At 33.0% G+C, this 22,289-nt stretch overlaps 1 protein-coding gene across 2 annotated transcripts; it reads right to left on the bottom strand.

Annotated features, from left to right (window-relative positions):
* Nucleotides 1-258: 258 nt before the first annotated feature.
* LOC102612197 (calcium-dependent protein kinase 1) lies at nt 259-5,712 on the bottom strand. Of its 2 annotated transcripts, XM_052439725.1 has the most exons (8): nt 5,624-5,712; nt 4,151-4,966; nt 3,469-3,612; nt 3,198-3,350; nt 2,893-3,008; nt 2,577-2,744; nt 1,150-1,374; nt 259-749 (listed from the first exon to the last, which is right to left on the bottom strand). In XM_052439725.1, the coding sequence occupies exons 2-8, from the start codon at nt 4,917-4,919 to the stop codon at nt 624-626; spliced, it is 1,701 nt and encodes a 566-aa protein (XP_052295685.1). In that variant the 5' UTR covers nt 4,920-4,966; nt 5,624-5,712; the 3' UTR covers nt 259-623. The 2 variants fall into 2 exon arrangements, with proteins under 2 accessions (XP_052295685.1, XP_006485498.1); XM_006485435.4 differs by having other exon boundaries at nt 4,151-5,702.
* Nucleotides 5,713-22,289: the final 16,577 nt, after the last annotated feature.

Below are 22,289 nucleotides of genomic sequence, written 5' to 3' on the forward strand. Positions count from 1 at the left end.
CCCTATATGTTTAGTATGTCACAGCCTGAAATTTTATCCTAATTTTGTCCAATGAATGATTAGAACCTATATCGACAATCAGAGCCAAATTTTGTCCAATTAAATTTGATAAAAAGTGGATGGAATGAATATATGTACTGCATCAATGAAGCAAATTCATAGCGTTGACACTTAGGGGGCAAAAAAAAAAAAAAAAAAAAAAAAAAGGAATTTACTGACAAAAAGCTTCGGATGACAATCAGCATCTTTAATCTGAACTTGACTGAAACAGACAACTCGATCTATAGATTTGTAATAATGTCATAAAAAATCTGAGAAATCTAAACAAGGTCTTGTGTATACTTCTGATCCCGGGCAGCCAAAAACAAACATGTTACACCAGTCTCATAACTGATAGGGGGGGAAAAAAAGGATCAATTTGAGTTCTTCCTCCAGAAAGAATACATGTTGCCACTTGATAATGCAAAACTTGCATGAGATGAAAAATTGAACAGATTCGGCAGGTGCATTTTCGAGAAGCCTAAAAGTTTCTCGCATAAGCAATTGTAAGTCCTCACTATACAACTTAGTTCTTCAAAAATTAACCAAGAACAGAAAGAGAAATCAACCACTGCCCCGCCTCACTAAAGTTTTAGTGCCTCTCTAAACCCAATGCTGAAACTACTTTGCAGGCCCTTCTTAGCGGCAGGAACTGCAACAGTTCCTTTTTGCATCATGGCCACGAATTCATTGTAATCTATCCGTCCATCCTGCAAAATAGAAAGACATGATTGTTTACCATCCGAGGAAGGAAAAACCTAAAAAAGGTATTTTTGATAAAAACCATGAAGCCAGCCACCACTTTGAATGTCTTTCAAGATTTTATAGCGGTGATAACATGGCTTAAGCATAACCACTCTCATGAACACAACAGTCAAAAGCTGACTGGAATTTCAATTACTCAATAAGAGATATAAATCAACCAAAAAGAATGACAACTGAACTTGAATCTTGGCCAAGTAACCAAACCAACTTTCTGTTGATTTGTAGGTCTATTGGAGTGGCCCTGCATATCCAGAATTAAAGCACCTAGGGAATATTGGGTGATTCAACTTGTTCTTAGCCATAATTTAGTACCAATTCCCTCTTAAGATGAGAGAAATCACTTACATTATCTTGATCAACTTCTCGGATCATTTCTTCTAGGCGAACATCTTCTATGCCAAATTCCTCGCAAGCCTGTTGAAGCTCATCTTGAGTAATATAGCCACTGCCATCTTTGTCAAAATACGAAAAGGCAGCAAACAGATGATCCTCTCTCTCAATTTTATTTAGATGCATTGTTGCAGCTATGAACTCTCCGTAATCAATTGTTCCACTGTTATCTACGTCAGCCTGCATTTAAGAACAGGGGGATTAAGGACACTTAAACCCATATCAATTATTTCATATTCTTATACCAAATTGAAACATTAAAAGAAAATATTATCCAGTTATAAGTTTAGATCCTTTGCCAACTTGCCGTAAATGTCCAAGAAAGGGATAGGCAAACAAAATTATGAAAGTTTTACATCAATATGTCAAAAGATTCATAAATACTGATTATACATCCAAAGCACCTTTTTTTAACAAGCAGTAAGGACAAGGTGTAAGCATAGTTTACATAAGTTCTCAGATGAACCAAAAGATGTAATAAGTTAGCAGAACTAAATCCAGCCATTGGCCGCAAAATCCTCGTCTCCCATATACTTAATACATGTCTGTAGCCATCATAACACAGATATTAAGAAAAGAAGAGACATCTTAAATTTAACTTTCTCAAACTAAAGAAAGATTTGCAATTTTGCATATATAATTCTGGAAAGAAATAGCAGATAATGTATGCCTGGAATATAAAATTTCTTTCTTCAGCTCTTAATTCAGTCATAAAATATGTAAAGAATGAAGCCAGACTTTTAAAATTCTTGATATTTCTTATTTGCAGCACACTTTTATCTCAATAACAACCCAGACCACAAACTCGTTCCTTACGAGGGAATTTATGATTTGTTGAAGTACATGATTGCCCACAGTTTTATTCGAAACCCTAGAAGGAATTTCATTGGCTTGAATATTAAAACCATGACTCAAGGGTAAGGAATCTTTGTATTAGACCGCCTAGACCTTATAACTCCCTTAGTTGAAACTGGATGGTGACACACTGTAATCATCTGATACAGATAAGTGTCATTTGATTTATGATTGTTATTCGTTTTTAACATGACTTAAGAGTTAATTCTTTAAAAGGAATTCAATAATTTAATATGTTATTCATTTTTAACATTACTTAGAGTTAATTCTTTAAAAGGAATTCAATAATTTAATATATTCCGTTCATCCATTTTCCATTTACCTCTCCTTATCACATTCATCTTCATTTTATTACTGTTACTGTTATACACACGTATAATTATTCACTGTCACCAGTGGTGTTTCACTATTTAAATGCCAATTCAAATATCTTCAATAGAGGAAAACAGAAAAAAATAATAAAATAAACTAAAATAAAAAGAAAACATTTTGAAATCTTATGTCTAAAAATTTGATTTGATGCTTACTGCTTGCATTAAATCATAAATTTCAGACTCCTTAAGGTTTGCTCCAACTCTTTTTAAGCCAGCCTTAAGTTCTTCAAAGGTGATTTGACCGCTGTTGTCTGCATCTATCATCTTGAACATTTCTCTTAGACCAGCTATTTCTTCTTCGGATAGGCTCTCTGCAATAACCTGTAGGAGAAGAGGGAAAGAAATTCGTCCTTTTTTAATCTAATAATAATATTTTCAAACTGCATGCTGTAGTAAATATGGGCATTATGTAAGGCATTCAAGTGTGAAAGCATTTCAATGATGATATCTTCACAAACTAGTGACTCACTCTAAGTGCCATTTTCTTGAGCTTATTCATTGCAGAAAATTGTTTCAAGCGACTGAGGACAGCAGAATCGAGAGGCTTGTCAGGAGCCACACCATCAACTTGTACCCAAGGGTGGCCTGCAAGGAATTTTTTTCCACATTACAAACAGAAATATAAATCCCAACATGAGACCAATTGACAAGTAAACCCATGCTCAGTTTATATTACCCATACTCATTCATTAGGTAATATCTAAATAATGCTTACAAGTGACAACCAATGATTTTTGAACTAAAAAAACAAATAGACAACAGAAACGAACTCACACAAAACTTCATGAGCAGTTAGCCTCCTTCTGGGGTCTCGAACAAGCATTTTCCGCACTAAATCTTTCGCACTCTCAGAAATATTGGGCCAAGGGTCCGATGAAAAATCAAGATCACCATGCAGGACCTGCTCGAATATCCCTTGCTCGCTTTCTGTGCAATACAAGTAGAAGAAGGAACAAAGAAAGGGAAATCAGTTACAATTAGTTGACCATCGGTTACATGAGGATAAAAAAAAATTTAATATTTTAAACTAGGAAATAATTCTCACCTGCCCAAAAAGGAGGCACTCCACTTAACAGAATGTAAAGGATCACACCAACACTCCAAACATCTGCTTCTGGACCATAACGCTTTCGAAGAACTTCTGGGGCAACATAATATGGGCTGCCGACCACATCGCTAAACTTTTCACCTGTATCAAGGAAATCACCAGTCCTTAACCAAATTATGGAAGAGTCAAAACTTCTTGTAGATCTATGACTAGCCAAATAAGAAGGTAATGAAGTAAAATCATAGGAGTAATAGAAAGCTAATGCAAGCAGTAAATCCTGGATATGAAGCAATAATAAAAGAAACCCATGGTTAAAACCAACTAGATGAGCACCTAAAAATTCATTGTCTTTCCTCTTTTCAACATTGCTCATTCAATAAGCGGGAAACTGTTACGGTAACTGTCTATTTGGAGCTTATTATTATCTCCCTCATTAAGTTTGGGAATCAATTTCATGTCCAAATCATGCAAATTTGGACATAAAATGCAATGTGAAAATGACTTTATGTGTTTTGCGTAAGGCTTGCATAATAAATGCCTTTCTAATATGGTACAGGCAATACAAAATTGATTGCAGGTAAAGCAAATTAACAACTTAAAAATGGCAAATGGAAAAGACATTGAAAAAAAAAAAGGTGCAATTATTTAGTTTTACAGAACAACAACAGTTGTTCTATACCTGGTTTAAAGAATACTGATAATCCAAAGTCAATTGTCTTGAGAAGTGAATCCTCATCTTGACTGATAAAAAGAAAATTCTCGGGCTTAAGGTCACGATGCATAACACCCAATGAATGACAAGCTTCCACAACCCCCACGATAGTCCTTGTAAGCTCAGCAGCTTTTCTCTCTGTATAATGCCCTCGCTGGATAATCCTATCAAAGAGCTCACCACCTGCGCATAGTTCCATAACAACATGAACTGCCACTGCATCCTCAAAAGCCCCTTTGATAGATACAACATTTGGATGCCCTGCCAGGTGGTGCATTATTTGAACTTCCCTTCGTACATCCTCCACATCCTCATCAGTTATTAATTTTCTCTTCGCAATTGATTTACATGCATACTCTTTACCTGTCCCCTTTTCCACACAAAGGAAAGTTGTCCCGAACTGGCCTTGTCCTAGTTTCCTACCAAATTTGAAAAATTCCTTAAAATTTCCTGTTCTCGTCTGTAAAACGGATCCAGTCCTGAGTCCAGCACTAGATACCCTCTTCATTTCTGGGGATTTCTTGGGTTTTGTCGGATGTTCTGGTTTAGCTTCTGGTTTAGCTTCAGGTTTAGTTTCTGGCTTAGTTTCTGGTTTAGGCATCGTCAACTGTTCTGGTGGTTTATTTTGAACCGGAAAGGGCGATTCAGGTTCTTTCGTTGTTGCCTCAGTCACAGTTGCTTCATCAGTACGTGTATGATTAGAAACTGACTCATCACTTGCTCGGGGCCGCCACATTGCAGCAGAAACCGATTGAAGAAAACCATTCTTGGAAATAGTTGGTCCTACACAAGTATTCCCCATTTGATCCCACCCTTAATATTTCCTAAACAATTCCGCTAATTTTCTGCATCACGATCTAACTCTACACCACTTTTCACAAAACTTGGAACAGATCAAACCCTCATATTTTACTCAAAATTTTTGAAAACTATTAAGCTTGAAAAATTCAAAGCTTCAATTGCAGCTAATACAATAAATGAGAATTTATTCACAGATCCAAGAAATAAGTAAATTTTCACCAATTTTTTGTAATAACAATAGAGTGTAGCATTTACTTACCCAAATATGACAAGAATTATAAACTTAGCAGATATAATTGCTGCGCAGACACTATGTATTCAACAAAATACAATAACCCCAAAAAAGTCAACTCCAATTAACAATCAGTGACTAAATCAATCTTACTAATTCAACACCAATACCAATCAAAGATTAACAAAGTCCCTCAAATTCTAAAGTTGCCCAAAACTAAACACTCAGTGCAAAATAATAATAATACAGCAGCTAATACTACGAATTTAGAGCCACATGAAGGATCAGAGCTCAGCAAAATAGAATAATTCAACTAGAAAGGGAAAACTGAAAATACCCAGATGCATGAGTAAAATGAAGAAACACAGAGAGATCTTGAAACAAAAAAAAAAAGGGTATTGGTTTACCAGGTCTCTCTGACTTGGTTGAAAACTTGAAGAGAAAGGGAGAAACGTTTTTGGCTTTATGCCTGTGTCTGCACTTGTTCGTGCAAAGTCATGGCTTTGTTTATATCTAAAACTTTTATTAGCATTTAAGTCCTATACTTTTAGCAAAATCATTAATATATCAGGATATATTTTGTATTTTCTCATACAGGTCCATTTTGCCAAATTCCATTAATAAAATTATTGATTTGACCAAAGAATTTCCGATAATTTTTATAAATAAGTCTCAAATGAATGATGATGAATATAAGCTGATTTTAAGAAAAAAAATCAAATACTGGATTGCAGGTATATCCTTATTTGTGATTTTATTTAAAGATATTAATATAAAGGACTTATACATAAATGTTGTTATATAAATTATATATTAGGAGATTATTTCTCAATTACTTAATTTTTATTGAAACAACAAATAGCCATTAAAATTTCTTGACTTTCCACTAAATCATAATAATTTGATTTTCTATCAGTGAACCACTTTACCGTTAATTTCATCGACTGTTGATTCTTTAACAGTGATTAGTAAAATCAGTAGAAAGTGGTTGATTAATAAAAAATCGTAAGATTATGTATTATAGGGATATTGGCAGAAAATTCTAATGACTATGTAATTTTGGTAAAAAAGAGGTCGCTGATGAGTAATTTTCCTTATATAGTAAATGCTATATTTGGACAGTCAGAGTGAAAGAGATAAACGCGTGAGTTGGCAATTTGGTCCATTTGCACACACAAAATCCGTAGTTTTCGGTTGATTTATGCCCCCACATAATTATTGGTCTTTTTCATGTATTGACGATGATGATGATGATGATGATGATTATTATTATTTTAAGGGTCATTTGTTAAAAAATTCCAATATTAATAGTGAGATAAATAGTGAATTTTTTTGGCCTTAAATCTAAATGGATCTGTATTTTTTTTAAGTTTGAATGAATTTAAATACGAATATATGAATAACATATTTTTATTTTTTAATATTTGAATATAAGTGTCATCTTATTTATTTTATGAATAAAAAATATTTTAAATATGATTGTTTGACATATATGTCTTTACAAATCAAAATAAAAAAGATTTGATTTTATAGTTTAAGAAATAAATATATTTTATAGAGATATTTTTAGAATATAATATTTATTTCTCATTCAGACCTCTTTCTATATAAAAATCATAAATTTTTTTTTTAATTCTGATGATGTCTGAAAATCATACATAAGTTAAAAAAAACTGAAATTAATAAAATTTTAGACTTCAAACATTTAATAAACAGCTCCTTAGAATAAATTTGATAAAATTACTTGATAAGGATAGTTACTCACAAAAACATCATCGAAAATTAAATAATTTTAATATTATATACAATATAAATTTACAAATGAGTATATAACCCATAAAAATACTCAATCGAAGCTTAAAGAAATACACAACTACACAAATGAAGTTCAACATAGAAAATTAAAGAAATAAACAGGGAGGAACTAGGAAATACCGATCAACATAATCAAACAAATTAAGTTAATTTCTTAAGAAAATTCTAACAAAAAGAAAAAGAACCTTTTAAATCTATTAAAACTACTCTCACAAACTGATATTTTTGGAAAACACTTCCTGATTATGCCCAAAAAGATTTATTCAAAAGCTAAGGTTAATGATTAATTCTTAAGTAGTTTGTACATTTCTTATTCTTTATTTCATTTATTTGATTACTTGATTTTTCCTACAATTCATAATTGAGTTGCATAAATAATTAAGCTTGAGGATCATTAAATTCTCAAAATATAAATTGTGCTATTGCAATTTGCTCCTCCTCCATTACCCACAAATAAGTACATCAATAATTACTTAAAGTATTGGGAAAATTTTATATGTGAAATATATCATCGTTTACATAAATGGCAGAATAGTTTAAAGACATCGCCTCTACTAGTCAATTAATAAAGTAGATATATTTTTCAAGGGAAGGTTCAAAGCTTGAGACCTACCTATTCTATGCAAGTTTTGATATGTTGGATTTTATCACCAGAAATAATTTTGATATCAAAACAATCATTTTTGTGTCTTTTGCCAATTTTCATTCGTGTCAAGGATTATTAGGGAAAATAGCATAAAATGGCTATTTTAAGGCCAATTTTGAGCAAGATAAATATTATAAAAACAACAGATAATTGAGAATCTCCTCCATAGCTCTTCACAATGAATTATAGAACACTCATTGATGCTTGGATGAATGAGAAATTGGATCTCAAAGAATAGCCTTAGGTATGAAAAAAAATGAAATAAAAATGGCAAATCGCATATTGAAAAAATAACTATGAACTAAAGGCCTTATATATACTTACACATGTAATAGATATTAAGACTTGTAACGATAAAGGCTCTCTCTATGCACCCCTATGTAGGGGTTTCAAATCATAGATAAATTTGGCTTGACTCTCGTGCGCTTACATGTCCTTTATATGCAAATGTCATCCAAATATGAGACAACAAGTCTTAGTTTGATTTTGTCATTTTCTTTTTATAATGGAATGTGAAATTAAATCTGAAAGTAGGATTGGGCAAAATCGAGTTCGGGCCAACCCGATCGGGTTTTGGATTGGTCGGATAGATAAAAATTCATCCAAAATCAACCCAAACCTATAACCCAATCTCATCTTATCCAAAATATATTTGAATCAAATCAGATTAGGTCAAAGAATTGGGTTGAATTCGGTTCGGATGAGATTCGAATTAGATACATTTCGGATTGGGTTCAGGTTAATCGGGTCAATTTGGGGTGGGGTAAAATCGAATAAAATAAGATTCAGCTAAGAAAAAAAATCAATTATTGCCAATTAACAAAAAAAAATCAATACACAAATTAAAAATTTTCTTCATTTTATTTTTAAAATTTAACAATACATAATTACATATTATTTACAATTACCAAAATATCAATTAACAATTTCACTTTCACATATGATATGTAATATATTACTATTACATACCATCAATAATTCAATATCAAGGGCTCAAAAAGTCAACAGGAGAAATTCAGGTTGCCACTTGTTGTTGGTTCGAATAGAGCTTAAATAAGATTGGTGATGGTGGAGGATTGGAGCCTTAGATGCGTGAAAGTGGAGCAACAGATCTGGTCACGATCCTCGCAGAGCAGATTCGGTTGGTGTCGGTGCTCTGTGGTTGCTGCATCTGGTAGGCAGCTGCTTCTTGCTTTTCCTATGTGCATGTGTGTGGAAAACCGCGAACTCTGTGTGTGTTTGACAGTTAGTGTTTCGTGTGTTTGAGATGAGAAGTTGTTAAGTTGAGGAAGGTTATGAGTGCGGCTGTTGGTAGTGGACTATTTGGGAGGCTGTGCTGTCGGCAGTAAGCTGCGAAAAAAGCTACGGGTGTGGCCGTATAGCTGTCAGCAGTGGCTGCTGCATGCATTATTATTGTGTTTGTTTGTAAATTGTAATTCTCTGTGTGTACGGTGTGTAAGTCTTTAGGCATAGGTTTTGATTTTCACTTTTCAATTTCTAAATTTTTTTTTAAGGCCAACCCGATCGGGTTTTTGAATCAGATCGAGTGACCAATTCGATCGGGTTGGCACAAATGCATCTAATCAGATTTCATTAACAATCCAATCCGATCTGAACTTGATATTTTTTAGATCGGGTTGGATATTTTGCCCAGCCTTATCAGAAAGTGTAATAGCTAAATTAATTAGAAGCTACAATATCTGCTGCTACAGAAATTGAACAAGCATAACAGTAAGAATTAAAAAGCCATTATTGCTGGTGAAAAATCAGTTTTTATAAATTAAAAAAAAAATTTTAGGATCGCTCCCATATAATATATAAGAATTTGTAATCTAGAAATCGTATCTTGAAAATCCGATTTGGCTTGTCCGTTGAAGTGAAACTAGGCTCCCAGATCACGATTCGCCACCATCACGTCTGTTAGATCACGATCTGTCACCACCACGCTTGTTAGATCACGAACTGTCACCAATGATCTTCCAGGATAAGGTTTGATCTGCACTTGACCTGTGGGCGCCTTTATCACCACTAAAGCAACTAGCACGAGAAAATTTTTCTCTCAAGATTAGAAAGAAAAATCTTTTTCTTTGATCTGTATAAGGTGACTGCTCTCTTTTTTTTATAGAGAAAATAAGCCCTTTTATATTTCTATCTAGTGGAAACCCCAGGCTCCATATTTATTTATTTATTAATTCTATTAAATCCATTTTGATTTAAATTAAAAAATAATTAAAACAAAAGTCACGTTACTTGTTCTTGTGTTATAGGGGCCCGCCTTGTAAAATAACACAAGGCCCCTTACACTCAAGCATATTAATGAAGTCTCCCACTAAATAATATATTTAGGTTTTTGACCCAAATAACTAGTTATCTTGCTTATTAATCCAGTAGTGGTGCAGTCAATTAAATGAGCTAACCCGGGGATCATTTGGGAACATACAATAGTGGCTACAATAATTAGGCCTATAATTAAATTATCCCAATTATTTAATTCCAAATCTACTCCACTAAAAGATTGGAACTGACCTCCATAATTATATGCTCGAATAATAATTCGTCCCAAGCCACATTGATTTCTTTACTGCATAATCCTTTGTATCACATCATTAATTAAATTGATATCTCAACTGTCCAATCAATTTAATTACATCTTGTTCCTTGATTCTTACTGGTTTTCTCTAATGATCATTTTCAACATACTCAATATGTTGACACACTCTGACCAGAGAATTCTATGATCAAGTGTCAAAAACCCATCAAGAGATGTGTTGTACAAATTCTATATTGTCAATCTATAATTCCAATACTCATAATTGCTCCCACCAAGATACCGGGTAATCTTGACTACAAGTATGTGTCGTGCCCATTGGTAACTCAAATGAAATAATAATTACAATCATGAAATCATAATTAACTCAAGATTAAGATTACAGTAAATTATGATTTCATGATTGTAATTATTATTTCATTTGAGTTACCAATGGGCACGACACATAATTGTAGTCAAGATTACCCGGTATCTTGGTGGGAGTAATTATGAGTATTGGAGTTATAGATTAACAATATAGAATTTGTACAACACATCTCTTGATGGGTATTCGGTACTTAATCATAGAATTCTCTAGCGAGAGTGTGTCAACATATTTAGTATGTTGAAAATAATCATTAGAGAAAACTAGTAAGTATCAATTAACATGATGTAATTAAATTGATTGGACAGTTAAGATATCGATTTAATTAATGATGTGGTACAATGGATCATGCAGTAAAGAAATCAATGTGGTATGGGTCGAATTATTATTTGAGAACACTATCCTGGATAGCATATAATTATGTAGGTCAGTTCCAATCTTTTAATGTAGTAGATTTGGAATTAAATAATTGGGCTAGTTTAATTACATGCTTAATTATTTTAGCCACTATTGTATGTACCCAAATGATCCCTAGGTTAGCTCATTTAATTGATTTTGCCGCTATTGGATTAATAAGCAAGATAACTAGCGATTTAGGTTAAAAACCTAAATATATCATTTAGTGGGAGACTCTATATAATATACTTGTGTCTAAGGGGCCTTGTATTATTTTACAAGGTGGGCCCCTATGACAAGAAGAAGTAACGTTACTTTTGGTTTTATTATTTTTTAATTTAAATCAAATTTGATTTAATAGAATTAAAAAATATAAAAATATTAAAGCCTAGGGTTTCCACTAAGATAGAGATATAAAATGATTTATTTTCTCCCAAAAGAAAAAAAGAAGCCACATTATACAGATCAGAGAAAAAAAAAATTTCTCTAATTTTGAGAGAACAATTTTCTCCTTCTAGTTGCTTTTAGTGGTGATAAAGGTGCCTACACAGTAAGTGCAGATCAAACCTAAGTCATAATCTGGAAGATCATTGGTGACGGATTGTGATCTAACAAGCGTGGTGGTGACGGATCGTGATCTAACAAGCGTGGTGGTGACGGATCGTGATCTAACAAGCGTGGTGGTGACGGATCGTGATCTAACAAGCGTGGTGGTGACAGATCGTGATCTAACAAGTGTGGTGGTGACAGATCGTGATCTGGGAGCCTAGATTAATTCAGCGAAAAAGTCAAATCGGATTGTCAAGATATGATTTTCTAGATTACGAATTCTTATATATTATATGAAATCGATCCTAAAAGTTTTTATAAAAATTCAAAAAACTTATTTTCCCCAACAATTAGTATCAGAGCCATCTCATATTAATATATAAGTATTTCGTATGAAATCAATCTTGATATTTATGTATTAGAGTGGCACAATTTATTTAGATATTTATTATTAGTTTAATATATGAATAAAGCATGTTTATGGTTTGTCTTAATTCATGGTTAGATTATCTCCTGTATTTTTTTATTTGGATCTGTAACAAGGGGGTGGTTTTTTTATCACCATGTTTTCCTCTTGATTTATTTTACTGTAATAGAAATTTTGTAAGCCAAAATTGGCCTAAGAAATTTGTAAATTACCAGAGAATAATCACGGATGTTAGATCAGAGGAAACGAAGGCCGGATATTTCGATGGCGACCACAAAATCGACCACAACCAGCGCACTCACTGTTGGGATTATGCAGTGTGCCCTGCTCGCAGCACCCGCTGCACGCGCATGCTAGCAGGGCGCATGGGTTTGGTGCGTTTCCGGCGAGGCGACAACGGTTGGTTCGACGTCGGAGATGCGTCGGAGATCGGTGGCATCAGTGAACAAAGGCTTTTTTTTGTGGTGATAGCGGCTGGGGAAGAAGGAAAAGAAAAATATGATTTTAGGGTTTCATGATTTTTATCATTGACATCCCTATATTTTTATATTTTTCCTTTTGGGCGGACAAGTCTTATTTTTTTTGCATTTAAGTCCAAAAATAGTTTTGGGCTTAATGAATCCTAGTTTTAGGCCTAATTGAAATTGGGTTTAATGGATTAAAATGCATAGATAAAATTGAACACATTAAATTTATTTTTGGTCCAAAAGTTTTATTTAAAAAATTATTTTTTTTATTTCCTTTTAAAATTAAAATTGGACCAATAATAAATTTAAAAGTCCAACTTCCCCTAGTCCATTAACAAAGACAAGTATATGGAAGATCGACATTAACAAGAAGCCCAATGAAGATTAGGCTTAGGGTTAATTTATTTTTTCATTTTAAAAAAGTTATGAATTAAGATTATTTAATTATTTTTCTATATATTATGTTTTGGATGATAACATGCCATGGTAACATATCATATACAATAGGTAGTGCCACTCTATGCATAATGATACAAGTCATTCATAAATTATGAATTTCATTATATTGTTTGTAATTTGCAAATACGTAATAATTGTTAGCCTAAAAGAAGTGAAATCAAGCTCAAGACACTCAACGGATAACGAAAAAATCAAGAATAAAGTTTAGAGCTCAACGGACAAATTAGTACGATAAATCCTTGTAAAGCCGGTATGATTTAATTGATGCATGATTTAGCATTTGAGAAGCTCAAGAGATTAATTTAATTAATTACTTTTCACAAACTAAAAGGTTTTATTTTTATTAAGTAAAGTATTTTGTGGATTTGAGTAATTTGGACTTAAATGCAAAGTTTTGAAATTTTTGCTTTTAATAAGTATTATTATTGAATTTCAGAGTTGGACCTTTTTACAAATATTTAAAATGTTTTGGGCCATACTATAATTTATGAACATTTTGGACTAAAGTGAAAGGTTTTGAGAACTTTGAAAAATATGGATATTATGTTGAAAAGGACCTTTTTGCGAAATAATAATATCTTTGGGGTCATATCATAATTTTAGAAAGTTTTGGAAAGACAACTATTCTGAGGAAATTCTGAAATTGGACCTATTTATAAAGTTTTATATCATTTTGGGTCATAGTATAATTATAGAAAGTTTTAGCCCAAAAGTGTAAGTTTAGTGAACAGTGTTACTGTAACAAAATTCAAAAATAACGGTAATATCATTATTCATGAGCAGCTAGCCAGATAAATCAAGCGGCCAACCGCTTGGTTGCAGGAATTTACCTATAACGGCTAGTTTTAGAGCTTTAACTATAAAAACTCAACTCAAACTTCATTTTAAGAACTAATGCAAGCATAAACAAGATCATATAACATATATTGAGCTTTTATTTCGTAAATCATCATTTATTGAATCATCATTGAGCTATAATTTGTTATCTACTCTTAAAGAGAGTTTCATTGTTGTGATTTTCATTTCTCATCAAATTATGACTGTACAAGTGTGAAAAACACTTGGGGTGAAGAGATTGGGGAGATAATCTCTTGTTGTAAAGGTCCATTGACACCTTGGAAGTCAATTGTACACATTTGAAGCCTTGGGAGGCTTGGATAGTGAAATCCTCAAACCGGGTGTGCTTGGAGGCGTAGACGCAGGCGGGAATAGCTGAACCACGTAAAAATTCTTGTGTTTGTTTTCTCTTCCCTTACTCTTTTAATATTGTGCTTGATTGAATTTATTGTTTTTGATTTGATTAAGGTAATAGATTAAATTGTTGTGTGAATTGTATTGCATAATTTTAAAATCCCAATTCACCCCCCTCTTGGGTTGCATAACTTGCATTTCATTTGGTATCAGAGAAAGGTGCTCTTGTGTAGACTTAACCGTCTAGAGTTAAAGATCCATGGCAACCTATAATGACTCAACCTTTAGGGAAGGACAATCCACAATTAGACCACCGTTCTTTGACGGTAATGACTACCCATATTGAAAAATTAGGATGAGAATTTATTTACAAGCTTTAGATTATGAAATTTGGGAAATTGTTTGTGATGGTCCATTTATGCCTTTGACTAAAAATGAAGTCGGGGAAGATATTCCAAAACCTTCACGGGAATGGAATGAATTAGAAAAGAGAAAAGCTTCTCTAAACTCCAAAGCTATGAATGCCTTATTTTGTGCACTAGATAAGAAAGAGTTTCATAGAGTATCTAGTTATGAAAGTGCTAATGAAATTTGGCACAAACTTGAAGTTGTTTATGAAGGCACGAATCAAGTGAAAGAGTCTAAAATTAGTAGGTACACTCGACAATATGAATTGTTTCAAATGGAACAAAATGAGAGTGTGTATTCTATGCATACTAGATTTACGGACATAGTGAACACTCTAGGAGCCCTAGGAAATACCTTTTCAAATAGCGAGAAAGTTAAGAAAATCATTAGGTCGCTACTTAAGGAATGGAGACAAAAAAGGACTGCTATTGAGGAAGCCAAAGATTTAAATATTTTACCTATTGATGATTTAATTGGTTCTCTTATTTCTTATGAGGAAGACTTGGCAGCCGAAAGAGGCAATGAGGAGAAGAAGAAAGCATTGCTCTCAAATCCTCGAAACATGAAAGTGATGAGGAAAGCGAGCTGGATGAGGAGGAGATGGATATGCTGGCTAGGAGGTTTAGAAATTTTTTTTAAGAAATCTGGTGAGCGAAGAAAATTTAGAGACCTCAAGAACTGAAAGGAGAAGAAGGAAGTAATCAAATGTTATGAGTGCAAGAAGCCTGGTCATATAAGAACAGAATGCCCTCTTCTCAACAAGCTCAAGAAGAGAGCAATGGTAGCCACATGGGATGATAGCGATGAGGAAACAAGTGATGATGAAGAGCATCAAGAAATGACAAATCTAGCTCTCATGGCAATTGGAGATGAATTGGATGATGAACTTGATGAGGTAAATGATATTCCTACTTATGATGAATTATATGATGCTTTTAAAGAATTGCATGATAATTGGATAAAAATTGCTAAAAAGAATGCATGTCTTAAAAAGAAAATGGTAAAGCTCATAAATGAGAATGAATCTTGAAAAATGAAAAGGATGCTTTACAAAAATGCAATGATTCATTAAATGAAAAGATTAAAGGACTAGAGTTAGATAATAAAATGTGGCATGATAGAATTGCATCATTTAAATGCAAATAAAGTACTTCATATGAGCATGAGAAATCACATGTTGATGAATTAATGAAAAAAAATGAAGTGCTTAGGAAGAAGAGCAGTGAGCTAAATCAAATTGTGTTAAAATTCACAAATGGGCAAAAGATGTTGGATAACTTGCTTAATTCACAAAAATGTGTGTTTAATAAATGATGTATTGGTTATAAGCCAAATTTGAAACAAAAATATTATAAGAGTTACTTTGTTAAAACTACCTCCATTAATGATCAAATTATATGCCATTATTGCAATCAAAATGGTCACATGAAGCTTAGATGTCCGGTTAAAAGAAATGCATATTATGGAGTAACATGTATTTGGGTTCCAAAAGGAACCATTGCTAACACTCAAGGATCCAAGAATATTTGGGTACCAAAGCACACAACTTGAATATTTTTTGTAGGCACCACAATCAAGGAATGGCGGAGAGTTCCTTGATAAAAGCTTATGAGAATAATCACTTGATCATGGTGTAAGCAAAAATGATGAGACAATATGATTTAATTGTTTTGGTAACAATTATTGCCTTATTGATTATAAGTGATGGTCTTTTAAGCTTAGTAAGTATTTAATAATTCATTTGGTATCATGTTGAGTGAATCATGAAAAATAGATAGTAGCTTGAATTTGTGAAAGTATACTTGTATGTTTACATGATTGAATTATCATTGTATTTAACATTGAGTGCTTTATCATGATGCATAGGTATATATATATGATGATAGCTTGTCAACTCATCATGATGGATTTGTTTGATTTTAATGATTATGTAATGCCTAAGCATGATCAATGAGTGATATGCTTATTAATCTTTGAATGCATATATGTTTAATGATTATGTAAAATATATGCATGATGGATGAATTATATGTGTGAATTAATCATGTTTTAAATGTTTATAATTCCAACCATAAAGTGTTATCGTATCTCCTAATTGTGATGTATATGCATGATGAATATGTTATCAATTTGAGTTTTATGGATTTTTGGATGTTAATTATATTGATTCATGCATTAAATGGCTTTTGAAAGTGTTCGGGATCACAAAGAGGTCTTGGAATCGATCAAAAATAACCGGAGAGCAAAATTTGTGCAGAGGGGCAGCCATGAGGCGGCTAACCGCCTGCCCCAAGCGGTTAGCCGCTTGGGCACTGCCCAAACCCGAGAGCAAGCGGCTAGCCGCTTGGTCACGGGTTTGTGCTTCTTCTTCTTCGTTTGTTTATTTTTCTGCGCATGTTATTCTTCTTTCACCAAAACCGTGAACACCCTCTCCATTTTCACTTAATTTTTCTTCATTTCTCACCCATTTTTATGCCCAAATCAATCATTCAAACCAATACCCATGCATTTCACTCTCATTAAACACTTCCCAATCATCATTTCTTCACTTGTTCTTCATCATTTCATTATCATCTCTCTCACGCGTGAACAATACCTCTCCATTTCTCTCTCAAATTTCTTCATCTTTCACCATTCTCTTGCCAAAATCAATCATCCAACTCATTATTTATCCATTACTCTTTCAATTTTCACTCTCAAAACTTGATTTCATCATCTCTCCACATAAAACCCAAAATCAAAAACCTAACTTACCCATTTCTTTCTCTTCCAATTTAAGCTCTTTTTAGCCGTCTTTTGATCCAATCAACACCGTCCATTATCTTAAATCATCTCTTGGATCAATATAATCGGTTTAAAATCATCCATTTCACTCATTATTTTACAAAACCGAATTTGTGCATTTTGGGTATTTTAAATTACCACTTCCATAGTGTGCTCTCCTTATGGATTTTACCATGGTTCCTTATTATATTATGCACCTACATTTTCATATGCATAATTGTTTTAATTGTGGATTACGGATTATGGTTGTTTAATATTTGGATATGTTGTTTTTAATATGCGGATTGAGGATGCTTGTTATTTGATCTTCGGATATGTTATATACGGATGATGTTTTCGGATTCTTGGAATATTATAACTCTTTGGTTAATTATATGCTTCATTCTTATGTGTTGCTTGATGAATTGATGGAATGTTGGTTCATGATCTTTTTATAGTTAATTGGCTGTTTGGTTATATGTTTCTTGATTAACCTTTGACATATTATCGATTTTATCATGAATTTCTAGTAATTTTGATGATGAAGGGGGAGAAGTCGTATTTTGAATATGAAGACATATAATATGTATTTTGATCTTAAAGTATTTGTGCATATTTTTGAAATATTCAGGGGGAGTTTTTGTTTTGAATTTGATTTATATGTTTAATTATATATGCCATGTATTAAGGGGGAGTACAAATGTCAAAATACATGAGATGTTTGTCATCATCAAAAAGGGGGAGATTGTTAGCCTGAAGGGCTACACATAATGTAATTTTAATGATAATAAACATATATATTAAGTGATTTAATAGATATTGTATTTCACATTTTCACTAGTTTTTTAAGGGTAATATTTATGCAAATGAATCAAGTGAAATCAAGCTCAAGACACTCAACCGACAACGGCGAAATCAAGAATAAAGTTTAGAGCTCAATGGAAAAATTAGTGCGATAAATTCTTGTAAAGCCGGTATGATTTAATTGATGCATGATTTAACATTTGAGAAGCTCAAGAGATTAATTTAGTTAATTACTTTTTTATAAACTAAAAGATTTTATTTTTATTAGGTAAAGTATTTTGTGGATTTGAGTAATTTGGACTTAAATGCAAAGTTTTGAAATCTTTGATTTTAATAAGTATTATTATTGAATTTCTGAGTTGGACCTTTTTACAAACATTTGAAATGTTTTGGGCCATACTATAATTTATGAACATTTTGGACTAAAGTGAAAGGTTTTGAGAACTTTAAAAAATATGGATATTATGTTGAAAAGGACCTTTTTGTGACATAATAATATCTTTGGGGTCATATCATAATTTTAGAAAGTTTTGGAAAGACAGCTATTTTTAAGAAATTCTGAAATTGGACTTATTTGCAAAGTTTTATGACGTTTTGGGCCGTAGTATAATTATAGAAAGTTTTAGCCCAAAAGTGTAAGTTTAGTGAATAGTGTTACTGTAGCAAAATTAAAAAATAACGGTAATATCATTATTCATGAGCAGCTAGCCGGATAAATCAAGCGGCCAACTGCTTGGTTGCTGGAATTTACCTATAACGGCTAGTTTTAGAGCTTTAACTATAAAAACTCAACTCAAACTTCATTTTAAGAATTAATGCAAGCATAAACAAGATCATATAACATATATTGAGCTTCCATTTAGCAAATAATCATTTATTGAATCATCATTGAGTTATAATTTGTTATCTACTCTTAAAGAAAGTTTCATTGTTGTTATTTTCATTTCTCATCAAATTGTGAGTGTACAAGTGTGAGAAACACTTGGGGTGAAGAGATTGGGGAGATAATCTCTTGTTGTAAAGGTCTATTGACACCTTGGAAATCAATTGTAAACATTTGAAGCCTTGGGAGGCTTGGATAGTGAAATCCTCAAGCCAGGTGTGCTTGGAGGCGTGGACGTAGGCGGGGATAGCCGAACCACGTAAAAATCCTTGTGTTTGTTTTCTCTTCCCTTACTCTTTTAATATTGTGCTTGATTGAATTTATTATTTTTGATTTGATTAAGGCAATATATTAAATTGTTGTGCAAATTGTATTGCATAATTTTAAAATCATAATTCACCCTCCCTCTTGGGTTGCATACTTGCATTTCAATAATATTGGATATCATCTAAATAATATTATAGAAAGCATGCAATTAACAATGTAATCAATGTTTATTTTAAAAAGGGAAAACCAATTTTAAAATATTGAGTGGGAGAGGAAAAATTCAAAATAATTTTTCCTACGTGCTCCATTGTTAGATCAATAATAAAATTATATATATAACTCGACTTCATGATACAGTGATGCTCCCTTCAGAGGGTGTATATATATTAGATATTTTATTTGATGAACTTCTTTAAAGATAAAATTGAAATATTTTTCAATCGATTGTTCACCCCAACGGTAACTATTGATATGAAAAGTATGTAAATTGAAATAATGGTTATACACTCAACTAAAATTTGTTATTAACATTCTCAACGAAGCTCTGTTAACAAATTTAGGCCCAAAAAGATAACGATAATTATTTATCATGTCTCTACATGAAACTAAATAATCCAATGGATAACTGGTCTAGTAAGTGTAGACATGACTTCTCCAATGGATAGCTTATCAAAGCAGTACTGGATTATCGTTACAATAAATTAAAATACATTTTTTGTTTTTTGCATTTTTGTCATTTTATTGTGAATATTATATCAAATTATTTATGCATGGATGTTTTATTTTTCAGAAAATGTCTTCCCTGAGCTCACTTACTATTATTCTGAGTCAAAACAAATTCACTGGAGAGAACTATATAGATTGGAAAAGAAATCTATTTATTGTCCTGACTGTTGAAAATTATAAATATGTTTTAACCCAGCCATGCCCTCCAATTCCAGCGGAAGATGCTCATAGAAATCGGAGGAGGCTTTATGAGAAATGGCAAAAGGCCAATGAAATGGCAAAATGCTATATTTTAGTCTCGATTTCTAATATTCTACAGATCAAACATCAGAACTTGGAGACTGCCACTGAAATAATGGATAGTCTCCAAGAGATGTGTTGAGTGTTAGAAAATGCATATTTATAAAGGAGAAAACCGTCATTTTACATTTCAAGTCTTACTAACAACCCTTACTTTTATGTATTTAACATTCTTGTGATTTAATTACGTGTGTTTTATTTTAATTAAGTAATTTATGTATTTTAGGGGCATTATAGTCATTTCACAATAAAGGAGAGATCAGACGGCAAAACGGACATCACTTTTGAACTCAGGACGGTCGAAAACCTTAGGAGGAGCATAAAAGGAAAAATAACACTATTCACATGTACGGTACTATTCACGTATACGGGACTGTATACGTTACTGTTCACGGCACTGTTCACATAGACGGATCGATGACGTGGCATTGACCGATGATGTGGCATTGACTGATGAGGTGTCACGATCCTGTTGGACTAAAATTCTTATGTACTGTTGATGGTGACGTGGCAGCATATCAGTGGATGAAAAATCTCGCGTACGGTGCATGCATCACACAGGATTATTTTCAACCAAACCGCGTTACTGTTCATCCGGGTCAAACCGCGTTACTATTCAAAGTCGGGTCAAACCGTGTTACTGTTCATCCGCGTGGTCAAACCGTGGACTGTTGACTGATGACGTGGCGCAATCCTGAGCGTCCAAACTGTTTTTAATCCGATGGCTATGATTTACTCCATGTATCTATAAAAAGGGGGCCTCTCCCCCCTAATTTGATATCTCTGAATCCATTTTTGGGATCCATTCTCTGTAATTCCTTCTCCATCTTGTATTTTCTTCGTATTTTAATAAATTCCCATTTTGCCCCTAGTTCAATTATGAGTGGCTAATTTTCTTTCAAGCTTGGGTTGAAGGTGAAGTCTCAACATGTGTCATGGGCTTTATTTGGTAAATTTATTTTCTCTTCCCCTCTAGTTTTTGTGGATGTTTTGACTTCTCGTCGACAAATAATACTAATCTTGTCTAGTACCGCCTTGGTTTCACCGGCCCTCTAGTACAAGGTTATTATTATTTGGCACGATAAGCCCTTAGCACCATATTGATTAGAGCGTGGTTCATGAGGTGTGGATTCCCCCCTCGTGATTTAATTGGCATTAATACGGATTATTTAGCCCATGATGCATGTTGATACGGATCCAGATACCCAAGTACGTCAATTTAATAGATTTTCTCTTCAATTTATTCTCTCTATTGCAATTTCAATTTTAGAATTTATTCTCGCCATTTTAATTTAAGTCTTAGCATATTCCAAATCGTTTCCACCATAAATCCAACCACTCATTTACAAAATTAATTCTACATATAATTAAAATCCACCTCCTCGTGGGATCGACACTCGTCACCATTAGTCTATACTACAATAGATTCGTGCGCTTGCGAGTACATTAAAATTTGCACAACAAGATGCTCAGGCAGAGTACTAGCTTTGCGAGACAAGCAGCGTTGAAAGGTATTATGAACAGCCAAATATGGAAGGGCATAAGAGTTCGTGATCATGTCCTCAAAATGGTGGACTATTTGAATGAGACTGAGATTCAAGGAGCATAAATCGATGATAACTCAAAGATTGACATGGTGCTAGAATCTCTGCCAGAAACATTCAAGGAGTTTAAGGTCAATTATAACATGAACAAAAGAAACATTACCTTAACTGAGTTGATGAACGAACTTCATTCTACTGAAGAGATCTATCGTGCTGAGAAATCTTTGGGAAGCATAAATATTGCTGAAAAATGTTCTTCTTCTAGACCTAAGCCAAAAGGTAAAGGTAAGAAGAAAGTTGGGAAAAAGAAATTGTCTATCAAGCAAGATAGCAAGCCGAAAGGTAAATGCTTTAAGTGTGGACAGAAAGGTCACTGGAAAAAGGATTGCTCTAAAATTGTGAAATTAGGTATGTGAAATCTTTTTGTAATTGAGGCTTGTTTAGTTCAGAATCCTATTGACACTTGGGTGTTGGATTCAAGAGCAACTAATCATATTTGTAATTCACTTTATTAGT

Source organism: Citrus sinensis, chromosome 4 (assembly GCF_022201045.2).
Source record: "Citrus sinensis cultivar Valencia sweet orange chromosome 4, DVS_A1.0, whole genome shotgun sequence".
In the NCBI taxonomy this organism is placed as follows: domain Eukaryota; kingdom Viridiplantae; phylum Streptophyta; class Magnoliopsida; order Sapindales; family Rutaceae; genus Citrus; species Citrus sinensis.

Bases quoted from the DNA above. Each gene is read 5' to 3' on its own strand.
- LOC102612197 (XM_006485435.4), bottom strand. From the start codon at position 4,985: ATGGGGAATACTTGTGTAGGACCAACTATTTCCAAGAATGGTTTTCTT. The intron at 2,745-2,892 runs GTGAGTCACTAG...CTTCTCCTACAG, and splicing joins TCAAGAAAATGGCACTTAGA to GTTATTGCAGAGAGCCTATC. The intron at 1,375-2,576 runs GTAAGCATCAAA...TCTTAAATGCAG, and splicing joins TTTATGATTTAATGCAAGCA to GCTGACGTAGATAACAGTGG.